The 25,210-nt window shown below is 44.2% G+C and overlaps 1 protein-coding gene across 1 annotated transcript in view; it reads left to right on the top strand.

Moving 5' to 3' along the window:
• Window positions 1–25,210, top strand: part of LOC126456813 (Down syndrome cell adhesion molecule-like protein Dscam2) — a 389,296-nt gene that overhangs the window by 75,324 nt on the left and 288,762 nt on the right. The window contains exon 5 of the mRNA XM_050092611.1: window positions 24,234–24,435. Within this exon, the coding sequence (XP_049948568.1) occupies window positions 24,234–24,435 (202 nt within the window). The remainder of the gene's footprint in view (window positions 1–24,233; window positions 24,436–25,210) is intronic.

The raw sequence follows: 25,210 nt of genomic DNA, 5'->3' as shown, positions 1-25,210 counted from the left end.
CAGAATCGTATTGAATTATATTGAACCACTGAAGTAAAATAAGGTTCCCTCCATATATTTCGATGAAATAATCGTTCAAATGATTTGTGGAAAATGTAACTAACTAACCAACTGACTATTGTTTTCAGAGTTGTAATGACTCGAGTGTTGTTGTTATAACGCTTGCAGATCCCTGGTGCTCGTTTATGGTTTATGTACATTACACTTTGAAAATGGCACTTGTATTTGAATTTGCATATTGTATCTTACGTAAGAGTCATCCCACATTAAGTGAACAAATTTTAGCAATCACTTGCACAAGACAACTTGCATAAAGTTTTCCACAAACATAGAATGAAACTAAGTAGTTCAAAATTTGAACTCAAAACAAACAAACAAAAAATCTATGTCTCAAAGGGCTTTCAGTGACTGGCTAAACATGCCGTGACAGCTGTACTACGACATTCACCGTACTTAACGTGGCTTACAACTGCAGCTATTAGTGATGTAAGTGAGGTATTTGGATTAGATGCACGAGTACTTTCAGGCTCATTCAGATTAGAGATAGTCAGGAGGAGACACCTCGTCCATGTCGTGTGATCCATAAGCATGTCTAACGAACTAGTGTGAATAGTGAGAAATTAAAAACTGCAGAAGAATCAGTCAGGATGGATTCATATCATTTAAAACTATTTCAGCGGTCCTAGAGGTATCTTTGAGATGGAAATGGAAATGAGCGTATGGCATTGTTGGTCGGGAGGCCCCTATTCAGGGAAGTTCGGCCGCCAGGTGCAAGTCTTGTTTCAGTCGACGCCACACATTGGAAGACTTGCGTGCCGGTGATGAGGACGACATGATAATGAGTACAACACCAGTCCCTGAGCTGCGAGAATCTCCAACATGGCCGGGAATCGAACCCGGGCCAGCTCGCATGGGAGGTGAGCACGTTGCCACCCAGCTAAGCAGGCGGACAGCTGTGAGATGATTACACTGGGGTTCAAATGGCTCTGAGTGCTATGAAACTTAACATCTGAGGTCATCAGTCCCCTGGACTTAGAACTGCTTAAACCGAACTAACCTAAGGACAGCACACACATCCCTGCCCGAGACAGCATTCGAACCTGCGACCGTAGCAGCAGCGCGGTTCCGGACTGAAGCGCCTACAACCCCTCGGGCACAACGGCCGGCTTCAGACTGGGAAAATGAATATGTAATATGCAGTAATGGAAAAAAGCTGAACCACTTTCCTTTTACCGCTGAAAACGTATTTTCGTCTTTAGTGTTGCTATACTTCAATATCGTATGGAAGAAAGTAATGGAAGACGTTTGAAAGTAGACCATCTTTCACTCAAGGTAGCGAAAATCATTTAAACAATAAAGGTTTCTCAGCGGTCAGTGGAGAGGTCCATTCTTCTTACGATTCGTCCGTTTCTGTACATAAATATTGTGTGATTTCTGGGTCCAAAATGCCTTTATTTGTTTTGCCACAACTACTTTCAGCGACATTTTATCATAAGCTCTGCGAAATACATGAAATTTGGATTGTTAAACAGTGACTGTATTTTCGATGTTGTTTGCGTGTGAAGCTTTTCGAAAACTTTTACTTTTTTCGTTTCGCACATGTTACCAAACTATAATGAAGTCTTAGTACTTACTACTGTCGTTAATCACATTTAAAACTATGTATTTGTGTCTATGGACGAACGTTTATGTGAATCTCATGTGATGTAATTTACCAGTTAATGGTTGAATACACAAAGCTTAATTTTTATACCTTTGCTGTAGCCATATGTCACTTCACATCCTAGGTAAGTTATTTGTTCCAAAACCTTCAGATCTATCCCAGTCTTGGTTCTAATGTGTTCTGTCCCCTTGAAGGCCATTTCGTAGTCTTTTCTGTTGAGAAATCCATGTCAAATTTCGCACTTATTTGTCTCAGCAAGTAAATTCCTTTGTGAAGTCTTTATTTGCTGGCATCACTGCATCTTCGGCACATAGCAAGTTAGTTACAAGACTTCTTCTGTCTAGGTATACCTATCCGAAATTATGTTTCCCATATACGCATCATTTCGATTATGTAAAACTTGAACGAAGTTGGGGAGATACAACAGCCCTACTCCTTTACTACAGCAGACTATTCCTTTATTAGCTGGGATCTCATTAGTCATTCATCCGTTGAGATCTAGCGTGCTGATCTTTGTCGTACATAAACTTTCTATTGCATTTGTTAGATGTTTAGGATATCACGATTCGTCATTATCTTTAAGAGTTTCTGTCTATAGACATTGTCAAAAGCTTTTTCTTTTTTCAAATCAATAAAGGCTATGTGTGTTTCCTTATTTGCATTATTTGCGGTAAAATAAAAATTGCACCTATCGTGGAGCATCATTTCCTAAAATCCATTTATTCCTTATGCACTACTATTTCCGTTATGTTTTTAACCCTTGTGTTCAAAATCTTCGCATACTTGTTGTATCCTGAGTCCAATAAACTTATTCCTCTGCATCTGCTGCGTAGATTTTGATCTACTTTTTAAAAAATTGATGTCATTCTAGCAGTCTTCCCTTCTTTGAGGATACTGTTGCTCTTCCAACATTCGTTATAGGTGCGTTTATCTGCGTAATAAAAATTGCATATTACCGATAATATATCCCAATAATGTTGTCCGGCAACAATGAGGCCACACGAATTGTACCCACGTAAACTACATTACTGGTCAGTATTGCTCGGCAATGTTTGCTGCAATACACTTAGCCAGTTCAGATGTGTTTAGAAGGGGCCACACTGTTGCAACAAAATGAGTGAAAGCCAGGTAATGGAACTGAGAGCAGTTCTCCTGCTTTCACATTACACTAGGAATGAAGTTAGAAAGAACAAGAGAAATCGAACTTTGTTGATGTGTTCCTTTATAAATAAGCGGAATGCTCCATAAAATTTAACAAGTGAACCGATACTGGAACATACCTGTTCCAGAATTCTACCAGAATGTCGAAACCCGATTCCGAGTATCTCGTACAAGAAATCTGTCCGATAACTTCTACAACCGATACAAATACAAGACATTAGGTACCAGTTACACACTGGATCGGTGATTACCCTACGAAAGTTTACTTGCATCTTTGAAGTTCACTATTCATCGATAAGGCTCATGATAGCAGAAGTATGCAGCGCTTTTGAGCTTAAGGATTCCATTAAGGAACTTTTTAAATGAGAATACTATTTTAATTTTAATTTTATTTTTGTTCACCAGAACACAACACTGTTTACACTTTCAGTTCCTGTTGCAGATACATCTGGAAATGGTATGAAACGCATGGTATCAAATGCAAACCACGTAGATGAAGAGCCAGTTGCGCTTATACTCCTCCTACATAACATTTTTGCCTCGCGTTGGCGTAGAATTTTTTCTATGCTTTATCAAGCATGATTCCGCGCTCATCTGCAACAGCTTTCCAACCTTTTTTCGGATTGTGGTCACCGTACACATTAATTCGACGTCCCATAGCGCTGACTCTTGTATAGACGACATAGTAACAAGCCTCCCTGGCGTAGAGAAACACCTGAAAGTTTTAAAAGCAAATAAACCACCAGGCCCGGATGGAATTCCAGTTCGGTTTTACAAAGAACACGCTTCAGTATTAGCCCCATACCTAGTTCGCATTTATCGTGAATCTCTCACCCACCACAAAGTCCCAAGCGACTAGAGAAGAGTGGAGGTGACTACAGTATGTAGGAAGGGTGAAAGAACGGACCCGCAAAATTACAGACCAATATCTCTTTGGTCACTTTGCTGCAGTATCCCTGAACATATCCTCAGCTCGAATATAATAAACTTTCTTGAGACTGAGAAGCTTATGTCCACTAATCGGCATGGTTTTAGAAAGCATCGCTCGTGCCAAACTCAACTTGCCCTTTCCTCACTCGGTATACTGCGAACTATGGATGAAGGGCAACAGGCAGATTCTATATTTCTAAATTACCGGAAAGATTTTGACACTGTGTTCCACCACAGGCTGTTAACGATGGTACGAGCGTATGGAATAGGTTCACATATATTTGAGTAGGTCGAAGACTTCTTAAGTAATAGAAACCAGAATGTTATCGACGGCGAATGTTCATCACGGACAAGGGTACCGTCAGGAGTGCCCCAGGGAAGTGTGAAAGGACAAATGGTTCAAATGGCTCCAAGCACTATGGGACTTAACGTCTGAGGTCATCAGTCCCATAGAACTTGTTGTTGTTGTTGTGGTCTTCAGTCCTGAGACTGGTTTGATGCAGCTCTCCATGCTACTCTATCCTGTGCAAGCTTTTTCATCTCCCAGTACCTACTGCAACCTACATCCTTCTGAATCTGCTTAGTGTATTCATCTCTTGGTCTCCCTCTACGATTTTTACCCTCCACGCTGCCCTCCAATACTAAATTGGTGATCCCTTGATGCCTCAGAACATGTCCTACCAACCGATCCCTTCTTCTGGTCAAGTTGTGCCACAAACTTCTCTTCTCCCCAATCCTATTCAATACCTCCTCATTAGTTACGTGATCTACCCACCTTATATTCAGCATTCTTCTGTAGCACCACATTTCGAAAGCTTCTATTCTCTTCTTGTCCAAACTAGTTATCGTCCATGTTTCACTTCCATACATGGCTACACTCCATACGAATACTTTCAGAAATGACTTCCTGACACTTAAATCAATACTGGATGTTAACAAATTTCTCTTCTTCAGAAACGCTTTCCTTGCCATTGCCAGCCTACATTTTATATCCTCCCTACTTCGACCATCATCAGTTATTTTGCTCCCCAAATAGCAAAACTCCTTTACTACTTTAAGTGCCTCATTTCCTAATCTAATTCCCTCAGCATCACCCGACTTAATTAGACTACATTCCATTATCCTTGTTTTGCTTTTGTTGATGTTCATCTTATATCCTCCTTTCAAGACACTGTCCATTCCATTCAACTGCTCTTCCAAGTCCTTTGCTGTCTCTGACAGAATTACAATGTCATCAGCGAACCTCAAAGTTTTTATTTCTTCTCCATGAATTTTAATACCTACTCCGAATTTTTCTTTTGTTTCCTTTACTGCTTGCTCAATATACAGATTGAACAACATCGGGGAGAGGCTACAACCCTGTCTTACTCCCTTCCCAACCACTGCTTCCCTTTCATGTCCCTCGACTCTTATAACTGCCATCTGGTTTCCGTACAAATTGTAAATAGCCTTTCGCTCCCTGTATTTTACCCCTGCCACCTTTAGAATTTGAAAGAGAGTATTCCAGTCAACATTGTCAAAAGCTTTCTCTAAGTCTACAAATGCTAGAAACGTAGGTTGGCCTTTCCTTAATCTTTCTTCTAAGATAAGTCGTAAGGTCAGTATTGCCTCACGTGTTCCAGTGTTTCTACGGAATCCAAACTGATCTTCCCCGAGGTTGGCTTCTACTAGTTTTTCCATTCGTCTGTAAAGAATTCGTGTTAGTATTTTGCAGCTGTGACTTATTAAGCTGATAGTTCGGTAATTTTCACATCTGTCAACACCTGCTTTCTTTGGGATTGGAATTATTATATTCTTCTTGAAGTCTGAGGGTATTTCGCCTGTTTCATACATTTTGCTCACCAGATGGTAGAGTTTTGTCAGGACTGGGTCTCCCACGGCCGTCAGTAGTTCCAATGGAATATTGTCTACTCCGGGGGCCTTGTTTCGACTCAGGTCTTTCAGTGCTCTGTCAAACTCTTCACGCAGTATCGTATCTCCCATTTCATCTTCATCTACATCCTCTTCCATTTCCATAATATTGTCCTCAAGTACATCGCCCTTGTATAGACCCTCTATATACTCCTTCCACCTTTCTGCTTTCCCTTCTTTGCTTAGAACTGGGTTTCCATCTGAGCTCTTGATATTCATACAAGTCGTTCTCTTATCTGCAAAGGTCTCTTTAATTTTCCTGTAGGCGGTATCTATCTTGCCCCTAGTGAGATAGGCCTCTACATCCTTACATTTGTCCTCTAGCCATCCCTGCTTAGCCATTTTGCACTTCCTGTCGATCTCATTTTTGAGACGTTTGTATTCCTTTTTGCCTGTTTCACTTACTGCATTTTTATATTTTCTCCTTTCATCAATTAAATTCAATATTTCTTCTGTTACCCAAGGATTTCTACTAGCCCTCGTCTTTTTGCCTACTTGATCCTCTGCTGCCTTCACTACTTCATCCCTCAAAGCTACCCATTCTTCTTCTACTGTATTTATTTCCCCCATTCCTGTCAATTGCTCCCTTATGCTCTCCCTGAATCTCTGTACAACCTCTGGTTCTTTTAGTTTATCCAGGTCCCATCTCCTTAAATTCCCACCTTTTTGCAGTTTCTTCAGTTTTAATCTACAGGTCATAACCAATAGATTGTGGTCAGAGTCCACATCTGCCCCTGGAAATGTCTTACAATTTAAAACCTGGTTCCTAAATCTCTGTCTTACCATTATATAATCTATCTGATACCTTTTAGTATCTCCAGGGTTCTTCCATGTATACAACCTTCTTTCATGATTCTTAAACCAAGTGTTAGTTATGATTATGTTGTGCTCTGTGCAAAATTCTACCAGGCGGCTTCCTCTTTCATTTCTGTCCCCCAATCCATATTCACCTACTATGTTTCCTTCTCTCCCTTTTCCTACACTCGAATTCCAGTCACCCATGACTATTAAATTTTCGTCTCCCTTCACAATCTGAATAATTTCTTTTATTTCATCATACATTTCTTCAATTTCTTCGTCATCTGCAGAGCTAGTTGGCATATAAACTTGTACTACTGTAGTAGGTGTGGGCTTCGTATCTATCTTGGCCACAATAATGCGTTCACTATGCTGTTTGTAGTAGCTTACCCGCATTCCTATTTTCCTATTCATTATTAAACCTACTCCTGCATTACCCCTATTTGATTTTGTGTTTATAACCCTGTAGTCACCTGACCAGAAGTCTTGTTCCTCCTGCCACCGAACTTCACTAATTCCCACTATATCTAACTTCAACCTATCCATTTCCCTTTTTAAATTTTCTAACCTACCTGCCCGATTAAGGGATCTGACATTCCACGCTCCGATCCGTAGAACGCCAGTTTTCTTTCTCCTGCTAACGACATCCTCTTGAGTAGTCCCCGCCCGGAGATCCGAATGGGGGACTATTTTACCTCCGGAATATTTTACCCAAGAGGACGCCATCATCATGTAATCATACAGTATAGCTGCATGCCCTCGGGAAAAATTACGGCTGTAGTTTCCCCTTGCTTTCAGCCGTTCGCAGTACCAGCACAGCAAGGCCGTTTTGGTTATTGTTACAAGGCCAGATCAGTCAATCATCCAGACTGTTGCCCTTGCAACTACTGAAAAGGCTGCTGCCCCTCTTCAGGAACCACACGTTTGTCTGGCCTCTCAACAGATACCCCTCCGTTGTGGTTGCACCTACGGTACGGCTATCTGTATCGCTGAGGCACGCAAGCCTCCGCACCAACGGCAAGGTCCATGGTTCATGGGGGGCCATAGAACTTAGAACTGCTTAAACCTAACTAACCTAAGGACATCACACACATCCATACCCGAGGCAGGATTCGAACCTGCGACCGTAACAGCAGTGCGGTTCCGGACTGTAGAGCCTAGAACCACTCGGCCACAGCAGCCGGCTGTGATAGGACAGCTGTTGCTCTTTAAATACAGGGTGTTTGAAAAAGAACTCCCTGGTTTTAAGTATAAATTTAATGGGGAAATCAATGAAAATTTACGTCATTGAGTACATACAATGAAAGAGAATTCCTTCAAGTTCTGTTTAATCTTAGTAGACTTCAGCGTGGGATCCATTTGTTGCCCTGCACACGTCGAGGCGATATTCCACTTCTAGCCACGTATTTACCAACATTTCAGGTGTAACTGTCCCAACCGCCGCGACGATTCTTTCCCGTAAATGATTGATGTGTCTGATCTTTTCATTGTACACAACATTTTTTATGTGGCCCTAAAAGAAAAAGTCCACTGGGGTTAAGTCTGGGCATGGTGGTGGTCACGGTATTGGGCCATCCCTGCATATCCACCTTCCTGGAAAGCGAGTGTCAAGAGACGCACGCATGTGGTTAGTGTAATGAGGTGGGGTGCCGTCTTGTTGGAAAAATACAATCCCCTTTTCCGTTTCAATATCGTCCATTTTGGGAAAGACATACTCTGTCGACAGGTCACAGTAAACGCCCCCGTTAATTTTTTTTTCTACAAAAATGAAAGGACCAATCACAACTGCACCAGACATTAAGTTTGGGAGAGTCACATTGATGAACGTCATGTGGAAGCTCAGCCGCCCCACCCGCTAAATTCTGCAGTATACGACGATTAACTGTTCAACTGACATGAAATGTAACCTCATCAGAAAAGAGAATCCTTTTTAAAAAATTTACATCATCATCAATTCTGTGTAGATAGTCAACAGAAAACTCATACCTTTCGATTTTATCAGCAGGTTTTCAGGTTTTATTTTACGTAAAAGTTGCAATTTGTAGGCGCGCAACTCAAATATTTTACGCACATCACACACAGTACCTTTAGGCATTCCTAATTGTAGTCTGCACCTGGCCAATGACTTCTTCTGGTTCCAAACACACTAAACATGGATCTTTTCAGCATCATCTTCAGAAGTTTCCGGTCTACCTGGTGATTTTGCTTTTAGAACACTACCGGTTTCCTTGATAGACTTTAGCCAATGACGGATAGTTTTGCTGTAGGCGGTTTAACACCATACTGACGTCTAAAATTATGTTGCACTGTTATAACTGACTCAATTTTCACAAGCCAAATAACACATTACGCTTTCTGTTGCGGAGTAAACATTGTTGCTGGGTTGGTTCGCACTGCACCGCACCCACGCCTGAACTGAACTGATGGAACAGAGGAGAAAAAACAGCACTGGTGCCGTCTCAAGATCAAGCAGACCAACCAACTGCAGGGGAGCCAAAGTTGGAGAGTTGATGAATCAAACAACACAAACTAGAATAGTGTAAGTCACATTTTACGGTTTCCTGCACACATTAAAACTAGGTATTTCTTGATCAAACACACAGTACATAAATGGTTTGGCGGACAGAGGGGCAGCAATCTGCAGTTCTTTGCGGAAGATGCTGTGGTGCACGGTAAACTGTCGAAGATGAGTGACTGTAGGAAGATACAAAACGACTTAGACAAAATATCTATTTGGTGTGATGAACGGTAACTAGCTCTAAATGTGGAAAAAGTAAGTTAATGCGGATGAGTAGTAAGAACAAACCCGTAATGTTAGATTCAGTATGACTACTCTACTGCTTGACATAGTCAAGTTGTTTAAATATCTGGGCGTAACGTTGCATCTGTGGTAGGGAAGGCGAATGGTCTACTTCGGTTTACTGGGAGAATTGAAGGAGTGAGTGGTTCACCTGTGTAAAGGAGACCGCATATAGGACGGTGATGCGTCCTATTCTTGAGTACTGCGCGAGTGTTTGGGATCCGTACCATGTTAGATTGCAGGAAAACATCGAATCAATTCAGAGACGAGCAGCTAGATTTGTTACTGGTACGTTTGAACAACACTTAAGTGCTACGAAGATGTTTCGGGAACTCAAATGAGAATCCGTGGAGGAAAGGCGACGTTCTTTTCTAGAAACACTGTTGAGAAAATTTAGAGAACGGGCACCTGAAGCTGACTGCCCAACGATTCTATTACCGTCAACATACATTGCGCGCAAGGACCACGAAGATAAGATGCGAGAAATTGGGGCTCTTATTGGGGCATATGGACATTCGTTTTCCCCTCGCTCTATTTGCGAGTGCTTCAAATGGTTCAAATGGCTCTGAGCACTATGCAACTCAACTGCTGAGGTCATCAGTCGCCTAGAACTTAGAACTAATTAAACCTAACTAACCTAAGGACATCACACACACATCCATTCCCGAGGCAGGATTCGAACCTGCGACCGTAGCGGTCGCCCGGTTCCAGACTGTAGCGCCTTTAACCGCACGGCCACTCCGGCCGGCTTTGCGAGTGCTACAGGAAACGAAATGACTAGTAGTGGTATAGCGTATCATGCGCCATACACCGTACTGTGGCTTGCGGAGTATCTGTGTAGATGTACACGTAGATGATCGTGGATGAAACACATCTACAAAATTAATAATACTCTCGTTTGTCCACTTTTCCATTGGTGTAAACCACAAACAACCACAAAACATGTACCTATATGTATGCGTCCGAACTTCCGAAGACACGTGACTGAAGAGCTGTCGGTGAGAGAACTAGGAAACACAAAGGTGGGAGCGAGACGAAACTATTTACGGCAGGGACAGAGGCATTAATACTATATTTGCCTCTTGTTTTTCTGATCTCAAGTGATGTTAAGGCAGATGATATTTCGTCAGACAGTATTTCATCTAATCCTTTCTCATCCACTGGTTCGATTTCAGTTTCTTGTGCTGTATCATCGTAACATAATTCTTTGTAACAATTTATCCTCTGTTATTCTTCAGTATTGTTTATTTCTATCTTCTCTATTTCTATTGTGCTTTAAAGTTTTAAAACCTTATTTACCAGTGCTGTCTCCCGTGAATGTCATCGTTGGTAGTAGAAATGACTGTATCCCACTGCTCCTGGTATGCTTATCTTACAACACATTTAACGATATTTCATCTCTTCTTATAATATTGTTGCTCCTGAGCTCTGGGGTTGTTTAAGTATTTTATAAATTAATTTTGTTTTCATTTTGCCCTCATTCCAAATTTTTATGCCTTCTCCTTTACCAAAAGCCTCTCCTGCTATTCCATGAACCACATTCTCTAGATTTGCCGTTCTTCTTCTGTATTAACGTTAATGTGCTTGTAAATATGCTAGCTCTTTATGCAGTCCAGTTTCGTAAAGATGTTGCTTGATGCTGTCTTCTTGAAACAAGTACACTTGATACGTGCTTTGATCTTGTCGTCTAGTTATTTATTCTGAAGGTTACTAAAAAGTGACCTGATTGTATATCTTGTATCCCTTACGACCCTCCACTTTATCATTTACCAAGATGTCAATTATTGATCTAAGGCTTCAGCTGGGCCAGTTATACTTAATATATCTCTTTTCTTAAAGTGAGTTAGCTACTTTTAGATTATTGTAAGAATTTTGTTATTTTCATTATATATCGGTTCTCTAAAAGGCCTTACAATGTTCGCTACTGTGATATTGAAATCATCCTTCATAATAATCTGATCAGTAGCAGGTTCTAGGCTCAACCTTTTTCCCTTCCTCTGGTGCAAATAAGTTATAGTAGTGGCGTTGCCTCTACTCAGTTTGAGTCCAAGTATTCTTTCGCTTATGTACGTCCAATCTTTGACCTCTTTTTCCTGTTTCTTACTCATGAGTAGTGCTTGCTCTTCCATTTTGTTCAACTACATTATAAAACATAATGTAATCTCTTACATAACTATTACCTCTCATGTTCATTTTATTTTCTGTGATCACTATGTGATCAAAAGTATCCGGATACTTGGCTGAAAGTGACTTAAAAGTTCGTTGCGTCCTCCATAGGTAATGCTGGAATTTAATATAGTGTTGGCCCACCCTTAGCTTCGTTGACAGCTTCCGCTCTCGAAGACGTACGTTCAGTCAGGTGCTGGAAGGTTTCTTGGAGAATGGCAGCACATTCTTCACGGAGTGCTGCACTGAGGAGAGGTATCGATGTCAGTCGGTGAGGCCTGGCACGAAGTCGGCGTTCCAAAAACATCCCAAAGGTGTTCTATAGCATTCGAGTCAGAACTCTGTGCAGGGCAGTCCATTACAGGAACGTTATTGTCGGGTAACCATTCCACCACAGACCGTGCATTATGAACAGTGCTCGATCGTGTGGAAAGATGCAATCGCCATCCTCCAATTGCTCTTCAACAGTGGAAAGCTAGAAGGTGCTTAAAACATCAATGTAGACCTGTGCTGTGATAGTGCCACGCAAAAGAACAACGGGTGCAAGCCTCTCCATGAAAAACACAGCCACACCATAGCATCACTTTTGGCACTATTAATGCTGACAGATTACGTTCACCGGGAATTAGCCACACCCACACCCTGCCATCGAATCGCCACATTGTGGACCGTGATTCGTCACTCCACACAACGTTTTCCCAGTGTTCAATCGTCCAATGTTCACACTCCTTACACCAAGCGAGGCATCGTTTGGCATTTACCAGCGTGATGTGTGGCTTATGAGCAGCCGTTCGACCATGAAATCCAAGTTTTCTCACCTCCCGACTAATTTTCATAGTGCTTGCAGTGGATCCCAATGTAGTTTGGAATTCCTGTGTGCTGGTCTGGATAGATGTCTGCCTATTACACATTACTACTCTCTTCAACTGTCGTCGGTCTCTGTCAGTCATCAGAGGAGGTCGGCCTGTAGGCTTTTGTGCTGTACGTGTCCCTTCACGTTTCCACTTCACTATCACATCGAAAGCAGTGGACCTAGGGATGTTTAGAAGTGTGGAAATCTCGCGTACAGACGTATGACAAGAGTGACAACCAATCACCTGACCACGTTCGAAGTCCATGAGTTCCGCAGCCACTGACGATGTCTAATGACTACTGAGGTCGCTAATATAGAGTACGTGGCAGTAGGTGGCGGCACAATGCACCTAATATGAAAAACGTATGTTTTTGGGGGTGTCCGGAGACTTTTGATCACATAGTGTATTTCTACAGGAGGCACTATTGATCAAAATCAGAAGAAAAGCTTCTAAATCATACCTGTTGAGATATGGGCCGTTTTCCTTGTGACTAGTAATGCATGGTATTCAGCGGTGTAGTCCTTTTTGTTGTGGAAAAGTAAATTACCAAAATATGCACGTGAGGACAAGTGTAAATTGAACAATCATGGGCGGGAGGCCACAGAGTCGCTTCAGAATCGATGTATGGGCCGGAATTGTCAGTGACAGACTCATAGGGGCATACACTTTACTACACTCCTGGAAATTGAAATAAGAACACCGTGAATTCATTGACCCAGGAAGGGGAAACTTTGACACATTCCTGGGGTCAGATACATCACATGATCACACTGACAGAACCACAGGCACATAGACACAGGCAACAGAGCATGCACAATGTCGGCTCTAGTACAGTGTATATCCACCTTTCGCAGCAATGCAGGCTGCTATTCTCCCATGGAGACGATCGTAGAGATGCTGGATGTAGTCCTGTGGAACGGCTTGCCATGCCATTTCCACCTGGCGCCTCAGTTGGACCAGCGTTCGTGCTGGACGTGCAGACCGCGTGAGACGACGCTTCATCCAGTCCCAAACATGCTCAATGGGGGACAGATCCGGAGATCTTGCTGGCCAGCGTAGTTGACTTACACCTTCTAGAGCACGTTGGGGGGGCACCGGATACATGCGGACGTGCATTGTCCTGTTGGAACAGCAAGTTCCCTTGCCGGTCTAGGAATGGTAGAACGATGGGTTCGATGACGGTTTGGATGTAGCGTGCACTATTCAGTGTCCCCTCGACGATCACCAGTGGTGTACGGCCAGTGTAGGAGATCGCTCCCCACACCATGATGCCGGGTGTTGGCCCTGTGTGCCTCGGTCGTATGCAGTCCTGATTGTGGCGCTCACCTGCACGGCGCCAAACACGCATACGACCATCATTGGCACCAAGGCAGAAGCGACTCTCATCGCTGAAGACGACACGTCTCCATTCGTCCCTCCATTCACGCCTGTCGCGACACCACTGGAGGCGGGCTGCACGATGTTGGGGCGTGAGCGGAAGACGGCCTAACGGTGTGCGGGACCGTAGCCCAGCTTCATGGAGACGGTTGCGAATGGTCCTCGCCGATACCCCAGGAGCAACAGTGTCCCTAATTTGCTGGGAAGTGGCGGTGCGGTCCCCTACGGCACTGCGTAGGATCCTACGGTCTTGGCGTGCGTCCGTGCGTCGCTGCGGTCCGGTCCCAGGTCGACGGGCACGTGCACCTTCCGCCGACCACTGGCGACAACATCGATGTACTGTGGAGACCTCACGCCCCACGTGTTGAGCAATTCGGCGTTACGTCCACCCGGCCTCCCGCATGCCCACTATACGCCCTCGCTCAAAGTCCGTCAACTGCACGTACGGTTCACGTCCACGCTGTCGCGGCATGCTACCAGTGTTAAAGACTGCGATGGAGCTCCGTATGCCACGGCAAACTGGCTGACACTGACGGCGGCGGTGCACAAATGCTGCGCAGCTAGCGCCATTCGACGGCCAACACCGCGGTTCCTGGTGTGCCCGCTGTGCCGTGCGTGTGATCATTGCTTGTACAGCCCTCTCGCAGTGTCCGGAGCAAGTATGGTGGGTCTGACACACTGGTGTCAATGTGTTCTTTTTTCCATTTCCAGGAGTGTATATAGATTATGAGGTACCGGGTATCACCGATTTCTGCACGACGAATTACCAGCCCTACTGGAAAATACCCTTGGAGAAACACAAAGAATTTAGGAAGAGGTTCAAGGCATAACTTATTAGTAACGTATTTCAATTACACTGAAAATTTTTCTGTGTAAATGTGGTTTTTGAATTTTCTACGTGTTATGTGACAGCACCCACCTCACAGGAACTTTTCATGGGCGATGGATTCGTCGAGGACGTCCGGCAGTACTGCCTGCCCGATTTTCGGAACTGCATTTGTTGAATTTATGGCTGTAGGGACACGTCAGGCGCTGAGAATCGGGTTTCTCGCTGTAGAGCGGCGTGCGTATTCATGCTTTCCTTCACCTGGCGGCGCTGATTTTCCTGTTTCTCGCCGTGGGGCGGTGGCCGTATTCAGATGTTCCAAGCTGCTAGATTACCTTTTATTCTGAAAGTGGCAAGTCCATTCTTTTGTAACAGCAAGATATCACGTAAAATAATTTTACACTCAATTAATAACAAATTATGTGATATCTCATTTGTTCAGAAACCTCTCTGGTTGAAGGGTCACACAAAATTGATTCACAGCCGTTCGTTGCGCCCGGTTGGCATATCATACGTTAGTGTATTACTGGTAGCATAATGGTAGACTCTAGCGTCTAGCATGAGCCACCGGTGATACACGCTGCTAATGGGAAAATCTAGCGAGAACCACTGATGCCGGCCGAAGTGGCCGTGCGGTTAAAGGCGCTGCAGTCTGGAACCGCGAGACCGCTACGGTCGCAGGTTCGAATCCTGCCTCGGGCATGGATGTTTGTGCTGTCCTTAGGTTAGTTAGGTTTAACTAGTTCTAAGTTCTAGGGGACTAATGACCTCAGAAGTTGAGTCCCATAGTGCTCAGAGCCATTTGAACCATTTGATCCACTGATGGTACAAGCTGGGCTGAAAAAGTTAAAGCAACTGGTGTATGTCCAGTGCCTCGAAAATTTTCAGACGTTTCGTGAATTTGTGACTAATGGAGTGATGCAGTCCGAAAGGAGCCAGCTGTATATGAAAGAGTGCCTGATTCACTGCGGAAAAGGCCTGAAGGATGTGTCAGAATTCATAGAAACGACATGCAGTACTGCCTTCAGTATCTGCTTCTATGTAACAGACCGGTGGGAGTATGAGGATAATAATATTGGTCAAAGTCATAGTAGGTATTGGTTCAAATGGCCCTGAGCACTAGGGGACTCAACTGCTGTGGTCATAAGTCCCCTAGAACTTAGAACTACTTAAACCTAACTAACCTAAGGACAGCACACAACACCCAGCCATCACGAGGCAGAGAAAATCCCTGACTCCGCCGGGAATCGAACCCGGGAACCCGGGCGTGGGAAGCGAGAACGCTACCGCACGACCACGAGATGCGGGCATAGTAGGTATTGATTTTCAATAGACACTGATGACCCGAAACATTATGACCATCTGGTTACGAGCTTGTTTGTCTGTCTTTGGAACTAAATACATCAGTGATTATGCATATACGGGATCCGACGGTTTGTTGGTGGGTTTGTGGAAGCATGCGGCGTTAGATGTCTACGCACAGGTCAAGTAGTTCGCGTAAATTACTGACCGCTGATTTGGGTACGCTGTGATGACGCCCGATAGCGACGCAGACGGGTTCCACAGAATTTACACCAGACGAACTTGGCAGCCGAGATTTCAACGTGACTTCACTATAACGCTCCTCAAACACTGTAGCACTATTGTGGTTCCGAGACACGGACAAATATACTACTGAAAGGGGACATCATCGTCGGGGAAGCTTTTCTGTCTCAAGGAAATTTGTTACATTCGAACTCAGAATGTGATCAAGATTTCTACAGCCAACCGATGTTAAGAAAATCGGTCTGCAATATTGCGGGTCGATTCTTTATCCGTCTTATATACGGGACTCACCTGCGGTTTTCTCCAACACCTTGGGATTTTATACTGGGCGAGATGTTCACTATAAATGTAAGTAAGAAAACAATGCCGAAGAGTATTCTGTGAAAAAAGGAACTGGTATTCTGATTGATATCATGTGACCCGCCATGATTTCCTCTCGTGTGCCTAACTGTATCTCAGATTAGCACTGCAATCATCTTTCATTATTTAATGTATATGTTCCATTCTGTGTCATTCACTACAACGTCCGCTCTCTACAGCTCCCTCTGGTACCATGGAAGCTATTCTGTGATGTCGTAACACTTATCTGATCATTCTGCTCGTTTTTGCCGTCGCTGGGAACGTTTCGTTCTTACAGAGGCCTATGGCAGATGTCTGACGTTGCAGTGGTATAAAAGGTGTGAATTAGGGGCTTAAATCCTTGTTGTGCTCGAGCGTGCAGATTCCGTGACCTGTGGAAGCTCTTATACAACTAACACACTGCTTACAGCTTTTGTAACGATATCGGTAAGAGCAAATGAAAGTACCAAGGTCACTATCTGGTTCCCAACCCGGCATAAACAAAGCTAAGTCAGGATAAGACTAATATTTATTACAGTTTTCAAACTCCATAGACAGTATATTCCGATAAACTTCTCGGAATCACTACACATGTCTGACGCTACTTACCAGCATTAAACGGGTAGGCCACAAACTGTCGAGGAAGAAATCCCGTGGGAGTGCTGTTCTCAAGTGCCCAGGACGAAGTGTTTCTGTACGCAGTCTCAGCACCATTCCACCGGGTCACATGCAAAGAGCTATTCTGGCTCCCTAGATCTTTTGTCGGAAATTACTTGCCAGTGTTTTTAGTCACCTCAGCACTTCACGGGGTACAGAGATTAGCACAGATACGGAACACCGCCACTGGAAGCTAGAAGCGTGATGGGTCTCTGCTGATGACTGATGAGACAGTTGACATTGGCACAGATCCGTGACAGGGTACGAATACGTCGAAACTTTATCAGTTGATGCATCCCTTTTGCCAAGAGGGCACCAAGCAGATAGGTGGTCAGTGTCTTCCCCAGTGTGGGATGTAAACGTGATATGAATCGTCTTTCACCGGTGAACGTCACAACAAACCTATTGACTGATCATGTACACCCATTTGCTCGCCTACAGCATCTCAAGGCGAAGCCAGCCACGATATTCGGCGAATGCGGAGCGAGTGCTCGCCGGACGCCGAGTACCGGGGACGGGTTGACAGCTGCTCGCCATGCGACGAATTTCGGTGCTCGCCATTTCCTCCATTTTGTCGAGCTGTCGTGCGACATTAGACTGGGCAAATATTCGTTTACTGTGCCTGTCAACGACTTTTGCACATCGTCTCTGCTCGACAGCATTCTTTGGTGAGCAGTTGTTCACCAATCTAGTTATTCGCTATTGCAATCACTCTCGTGGGGAGATAACATACACTACTGGCCATTAAAATTGCTACACAAGAAGAAATGCAGATGATACACGGGTATTCATTGGACAAATATATTGTACTAGAACTGACATGTGTGAACATTTTCACGCAGTTTGGGTGCATAGATGCTGAGAAATCAGTACCCAGAACAAACACCTCTGGCCGTAATAACGGCCTTGATACGCCTGGACATGGAGTCAAACAGAGATTGGACGGCGTGTACAGGTACAGCTGCCCATGCAGCTTCAACACGATACCACAGTTCATCAAGAGTAGTAACTGGCGTATTGCGACGAGCCAGTTCCTCGGCCACCATTGACCAGACGTTTTCAATTGATGAGAGATCTGTAGAATGTGCTGTCCAGGGCAACAGTCGAACATTTTCTGTATCCAGAAAGGCCCGTACAGGACCTGCAAGTGCGGTCGTGCATTATCCTGCTGAAATGTAGGGTTTCGCAGGGATCGAATGAAAGGTACAACCACAGGTCGTAACACATCTGAAATGTAACATCCACTGTTCAAAGTGCCGTCAATGCGAACAAGAGGTGACCGAGAAATGTAACCAATGGCACCCCATACCATCACGCCGGGTGATACGCCAGTATGGAAATGACGAATACACGCTTCCAATGTGCGTTCACCACGATGCCAAACACGGATGCGACCATCTTGATGCTGTAAACAGAACCTGGATTCATCCGAAAATATGACGTTTTGCCACTCGTGCACCCAGGTTCGTCGTTGGGTACACCATCGCAGGCGCTCCTGTCTGTGATGCTGCGTCAAGGGTAACCGCAGCCATGTTCTCAGAGCTGATAGTCCATGCTGCTGCAAACGTCGTCGAACTGTTCGTGCAGATGGTTGTTGTCTTGCAAACGTCCACATCTGTTGACTCAGGAATCGAGACGCGGCTGCACGATCCGTTACAGCCATGGGGATAAGATGCCTGTCATCTCGACTGCTAGTGACACGAGGCCATTGGGATCCAGCACGGCGTTCCGTATTACCCTCCTGAACCCACCGATTCCATATTCTGCTAACAGTCACTGGATCTCGACCAACACGAGCAGCAGTGTCGCGATACGATAAACCGCAATCGCGATAGGCTACAATCCGAGCTTTATCAAAGTCGGAAACGTGATGGTACGCATTCCTCCTCCTTACACGAGGCATCACAACAACGTTTCACCAGGCAACGCCGGTCAACTGCTGTTTGTGTATGAGAAATCGGTTGGAAACTTTCCTCATGTCAGCATGTTGTAGGCATTGCCACCGGCGCCAACCTTATGTGAATGCTCTGAAAAGCTAATCATTTGCATATCACAGCATCTTCTTCCTGTTGGCTAAATTTCGCGTCTGTAGCACGTCATCTTCGTGGTGTAGCAATTTTAAAGGCCAGTAGCGTATTTATGTAACAAATAGTGCCACTAAATTCATCTTCATTTATATTTCGGTCACTATTTTTTCTCATTGCCTATCACGTATTTCTACAGGAGGTAGTATTGATCAAAACCAGATGAAAATATCCTCTGTAGGAACGAAACGTTCACAGTGATGGGAAAAAACGCCCATAATGATCAGATAAGTGTTATGGCATCACGGAATAGCTTCCACGGTACCAGAGGGAGCTGTAGCGAGCGGATGTTGTAGTGAATGACAGAGAATGGAATATAGAATACAAATAATGAAAGATGATTGCAGTGCTAATCTGAGATAAAGACAGGTACACGAGAGGAAATCATGGCGGGTCACATGAAATCAATCAGAATACCCTTCGGCATTGTTTTCTTACTTACATTTATCGTGAACATCTCGCCCAGGGAAAAGTCCCACGGTGTTGGAGAAAACCGCAGGTGATTGGTTCAAATGGCTCTGAGCACTATGGGACTTAACGTTTGAGGTCATCAGTCCCCTAGAACTTAGAACTACTTAAACCTAACTAACCTAAGGCCATCACACACATTCATGCCCGAGGTAGGATTCGAACCTGCGACCGTAGCGGTAGCGCGGTTCCAGACTGTAGCGCCTAGAACAGCTCGTCCACCCCGGACTGCAAACCGCAGTTGAGTCCCGTATATAAGACGGATAAAGAACAGACCCGCAATATTGCAGACCCATTTTCTTAACATCGGTTGGCTGTAGAAATCTTGATCACATTCTGAGTTCGAATGTAACAAATTTCCTTGAGACAGAAAAACTTCTGTCCACAGAACGTATTTAGGAAGCATCACTCGTGTGTAACACAGATTACCTTTTTTCTCTCACAATATCCTGCGAACCACGGACGGGGAGCAGCAGGTAGATTCCACATTCCTAGATTTTCGGAAAACGTTTGACATAGTGCCACGCTCCTGACCGTTAGCGTAGGTCCAGGCATACGGATTTGGTTCTCAGATATGGAAGTACAGCAGGGTCCATAAGTAACAGAATACGGTACGTTGTCTTGGACGGCGAGTGCTCATCAGAGGCAAAGGTATCGTCAAGACTTCCAGGAGTAACAGGACCACTGTTGTCCTCTGTACACATAACGATCTGACAGATAGACTGAGCAACGTCTACTATTGCAGGTGACGCTCTAGTGTACGGGGAAATGTCATCTTTGAGAGACTGTAGGAGGATACAGGATGGCCTTTGGTGGTAACTCAAGAACATCCTGCAGAGGGCTGTTTAAGCAACTGGGGATACTACCTGCTCCTTCCCGATATATTCATCCCGTAAGAAATTTGTCATTAAAAATATATCATTTTCTTCAAACCAGCAGCTCAGTTCGTGGAGTCAGTACAAGAAATAAGATCAACTTTCACATAGATTTAAAGGCAGTTACTTTGGTTCAGACAGTTGTCCACTATTCAGCAACACACATTTTCAGTTATATGCCAGCAGCCATAAAAAATTTAACTAATAATAAAGTGCAATTTGAGAAGAGTCTAAAGGATTTGTTGGTGGCGAATTCCTTCTATTCCATTGACGAATTTCTTAGCAGAACTGACTGATGTGTGAATGTTATTAATATCGTAATATCACATAATGTGAATACTGCGTAAAATATGATATCTGCACAAATTTTACGCAGTAATATCTTAAGTATTCTATTTTATTATTTTATTTGATAATCTCGTAACGTTAGAATTCAGCATTACTCGTGTGCTGCTGGACGTAGTCATGCAATCAGTATTTGTGCGTAACGCTAAAAACCGAAATGAAGGGGAAGGAGCATGTAGTGAAGGAGACTGGTCACCCTTCGGTTTATTGGGTGAACTCTAAGAAAGTGTAACTCACATGTAAAGAGACCGTGTACGGAACATTTCTACACGTTTTCTTGAGTACTGCTGGAGTGTTTGGGATCCCCACCGTATCGGCTTAAAGAAAAATATCCAAGCAGTTCAGAGGCGTGCTGCTAGGTATGTTACTGGTAAGATCGATCGGGAGTGTTGCGGAAACGCTTTGTGAACTCATACGCAAATCTCTGGAGGGAAAAAGACGTCCTTTGTGCGAAACGCTATTGAGATATTTCCAGAATGAAGTTTTCACTCTGCAGCGGAGTGTGCGCTGGCAGATTAAAACTGTGTGCCGGACCTAGACTCGAACTCGGGACCTTTGAGATAGTTTAGAGAACCGGCACAGGAGACAGACTGCAGAACGACCGTACTGACACCAATATACATCTCGCGTAAGGACCGAGAAAATCAGAGCCCCTATAGAAACACAAAAACAGTCCTTTTACTCTTGCTTCTTTTATGAATGGAACACAAAAGGGAATGACCAGCATTGGTAGAAGATACTTCCCGCAGTGCATCATACTGTGATTAGCAGAGTCTGTATGTAGGTGTAGATGTAGAAGCAAACAAATATTTATCACCTTTTAACTGAATATATTACCGACTAGCTTAGCGCCCGCTGTTTCGCTCGAAAAGACTATATGGCCTGCAGAGTTTTCTTTATTTTTATTTAATCGAATTTTTATGTAATTCACAAATTTCAACACCTTCTAAGCTTTTCCGCTAATTAAGGCCATACAAGCATGATCTTCTCCGAAAGCACTTCTGACCAAAAAGCGATTCTGGTATGTGGAGTCCAAACTTTTTGTTAATCATGCCTCTTGCGTTCGTGTGGAGATATTTCCATGGCAACTTTCATCCCCTAACAAATATTTCTTCATTGTTAACTGAGAAGTGAGATACCAATTATCATAAATATAGCTCTAAATTTTTTAATGTAACGAAGTATTTTCTTAAAAATTTTCATCCTCTTTTGCACTCCCTCAGGGGTTGAATTTCCAGAAACACTTGAACAAGTATTTTTTTATTTATAACCGAGGAGTCAGAAACCACTTGTCATAGATGTAGCCTTAATAATTCTTTAATCTTCTTCAGTAATTACATATTTTCAAAAAAACTTTCACCCGCTATTGCACTGGTTCAATTTCCAAAAGAGCGGAAACACGTATTTTTTTACTTTCTGACTGAGAAACCAGATACCTGTTTCCGTAGTTCTAGCTTCAGAATTCCCTTAATAGTGACATACTTTCAAAAACCCTTTCATCCTCTATTTCACCCCTTTAGGAGTGTAATTTCGGACACTCCCTTCTTAAATGATGCCTACAGTATAAGACCAACACCATCTCCAAACTTCAAGATTCTATCTTTAGCGGTTTGGGCTGGGAGATGATGAGTCAGTCAATAAGTCTGACCCCATTTCACCCCCTTAGGAGCTGAATTTCCATAAACTGTGACATGCGTATATTTTATTTTTAGCAGAGAAGCAAACATAAATTGCCATAGATTTAGCTTCAAAAATGCTTGCACAATGAAATACTTCCGTAAAAACTTTCATCCCCCGCTTCATCTCTACAGGGGCTGAATTTCCAAAAATAGTGAAACACATATTTTTTTATTTGTAACTGAGAAGCAACAATTAAATTTTCATGAACCATGGACCTTGCCGTTGGTAGGGAGGCTTGCGTCCCTCAATGATACGCGTAGGTGCAACCACGACGGAGGGGTATCTGTTGAGAGGCCTGACAAACGTGTGGTTCCTGAAGAGGGGCAACAGCCTTTTCAGTAGTTGCAGGGGCAACAGCCTGGATGATTGACTGCTATGGCCTTGTAACACTAACCAAAACGGCCTTGCTGTGCTGGTACTGCGAACGGCTGAAAGCAAGGGGAAACTACAGCCGTAATTTTTCGCGAGGGCATGCAGCTTTAACATCGAGTATAGATTTAAATGTCAGGAAGTCGTTTCTGAAAGTATTTGTATGGAGTGTAGCCATGTATGGAAGTGAAACATGGACGATAAATAGTTTAGACAAGAAGAGAAGCTTTCGAAATGTGGTGCTACAGAAGAATGCTGAAGATTAGATGGGTAGATCACATAACCAATGAGGAGGCATTGAATAGAATTGGGGAGAAGAGAAGTTTGTGGCACAACTTGACCAGAAGAAGGGATCGGTTGGTAGGGCATGTCCTGAGGCATCAAGGGATCCCTAATTTAGTACTGGAGGGCAGCGCGGAGGGTAAAAATCGTAGAGGGAGACCAAGAGATGAATACACTAAGCAGATTCAGAAAGTTGTAGGTTGCAGTAGGTATGGGAGATGAAGAAGCTTGCACAGGATAGAGTAGCATGGAGAGCTGCATCAAACCAGTCTTAGGACTGAAGACCACAACAACAGCATATTCAGCTTTGAAATGCTTTCGCAATAAAACATTTTCATAAAAACATCTCATCCCCCATTTCATCCCCTTAGGAGTCCAGTTTCCAAAAACACTGGTAAACGTAGTTTTTTATTTGTAATCGAGAGATCAAATACCAATGTTCAAAGATGTAGCTTTAAAAATACTTTAATACTTGAGTCGGTCTTCAATAATGATACATTTTCAACAAAAGCTGTCACCCACTGTTTCACCTGCATAGGGTTAAATTTTCAAAAATCCTGAAAAGTATTCTTTATTTCTGATTGAGAAAGCAAATACCAATTTTCGTAGGTCTAACTTCAAACTTGCCTTAATAGTGACATTAAAAGAAAGAAACACTTCATCCACTATTTCACCCCCTTAGGGTTGACGCCTACAATATAAGATCCAAACCTTCTCAGAAGGCCGCCCGCGGTGGCCGAGCTGTTCTAGGCGCTTCAGTCCGGAGCCGCGTGACTGCTGCGATCGCAGGTTCGAATCCTGCCTCGGACATGGATGTGTGTGATGTCCTTAGGTTGGTTAAGTTTATGTAGTTCTAAGTTCTAGGGGACTGATGACCTCAGATGTTAAGTCCCATAGTGTTCAGAGCTATCTGAACCCTCTCAGAATTTGAAGTTTCTAAGCGGTTTGGGCTTGGCCCTTATGAGTGAGTCAGTCCTGAGTCAGGACATTACGTTTCATTTATAGAGATCACAAGATGTTGTTGTACAGATGAGTGTACAATAACTGGTACAATGGTGAGTCTCTGGCGGTGAGTAACCAGGCCGCCCTGGCACTTGTTGCAGGTGGTGGTACGAGTCCGGGACGCCGGTGGCTTCTTCTGGGCGCGTGTGGGCGTCGCAGGAGGCGCTGCACATCCTGGGGGCGCGGCCGGAGGACGCCGGCAGGTGGGAGTGCCGAGTCAACAACGCCTTCGGGGATCAGCGGGTGCACGCCTCGCTGCAGGTCACCGCGCCGCTCGCCGTACACGTCACGCCGCACCTGCTGGTGAGGACTTTTGGAAGGGTCAGCTTTGATGTCGTATGGTGGATATCATCCAAAACACTTCCCTGAAACTACCACACTGACTGCCCTGTGGCCGCCGCTGGCCACAGCAGGGATCATACCTAATGCCATGTGCCTGGCCTGGCGGTGAAACGTCCGTCACTAAGAGTGCGGCGGTCAACGTGTTAAGTCATATCATTTCTCAATTGATATACGCTCCTGGAAATTGAAATAAGAACACCGTGAATTCATTGTCCCAGGAAGGGGAAACTTTATTGACACATTCCTGGGGTCAGATACATCACATGATCACACTGACAGAACCACAGGCACATAGACACAGGCAACAGAGCATGCACAATGTCGGCACTAGTACAGTGTATATCCACCTTTCGCAGCAATGCAGCCTGCTATTCTCCCATGGAGACGATCGTAGAGATGCTGGATGTAGGCCTGTGGAACGGCTTGCCATGCCATTTCCACCTGGCGCCTCAGTTGGACCAGCGTTCGTGCTGGACGTGCAGACCGCGTGAGACGACGCTTCATCCAGTCCCAAACATGCTCAATGGGGGACAGATCCGGAGATCTTGCTGGCCAGGGTAGTTGACTTACACCTTCTAGAGTACGTTGGGTGGCACGGGATACATGCGGACGTGCATTGTCCTGTTGGAACAGCAAGTTCCCTTGCCGGTCTAGGAATGGTAGAACGATGGGTTCGATGACGGTTTGGATGTACCGTGCACTATTCAGTGTCCCCTCGACGATCACCAGTGGTGTA

This window comes from Schistocerca serialis, chromosome 1 (genome assembly GCF_023864345.2).
Source record: "Schistocerca serialis cubense isolate TAMUIC-IGC-003099 chromosome 1, iqSchSeri2.2, whole genome shotgun sequence".
NCBI classification, from domain to species: Eukaryota; Metazoa; Arthropoda; class Insecta; order Orthoptera; family Acrididae; genus Schistocerca; species Schistocerca serialis.
This window is presented reverse-complemented; position numbering and strand designations above follow the sequence as displayed.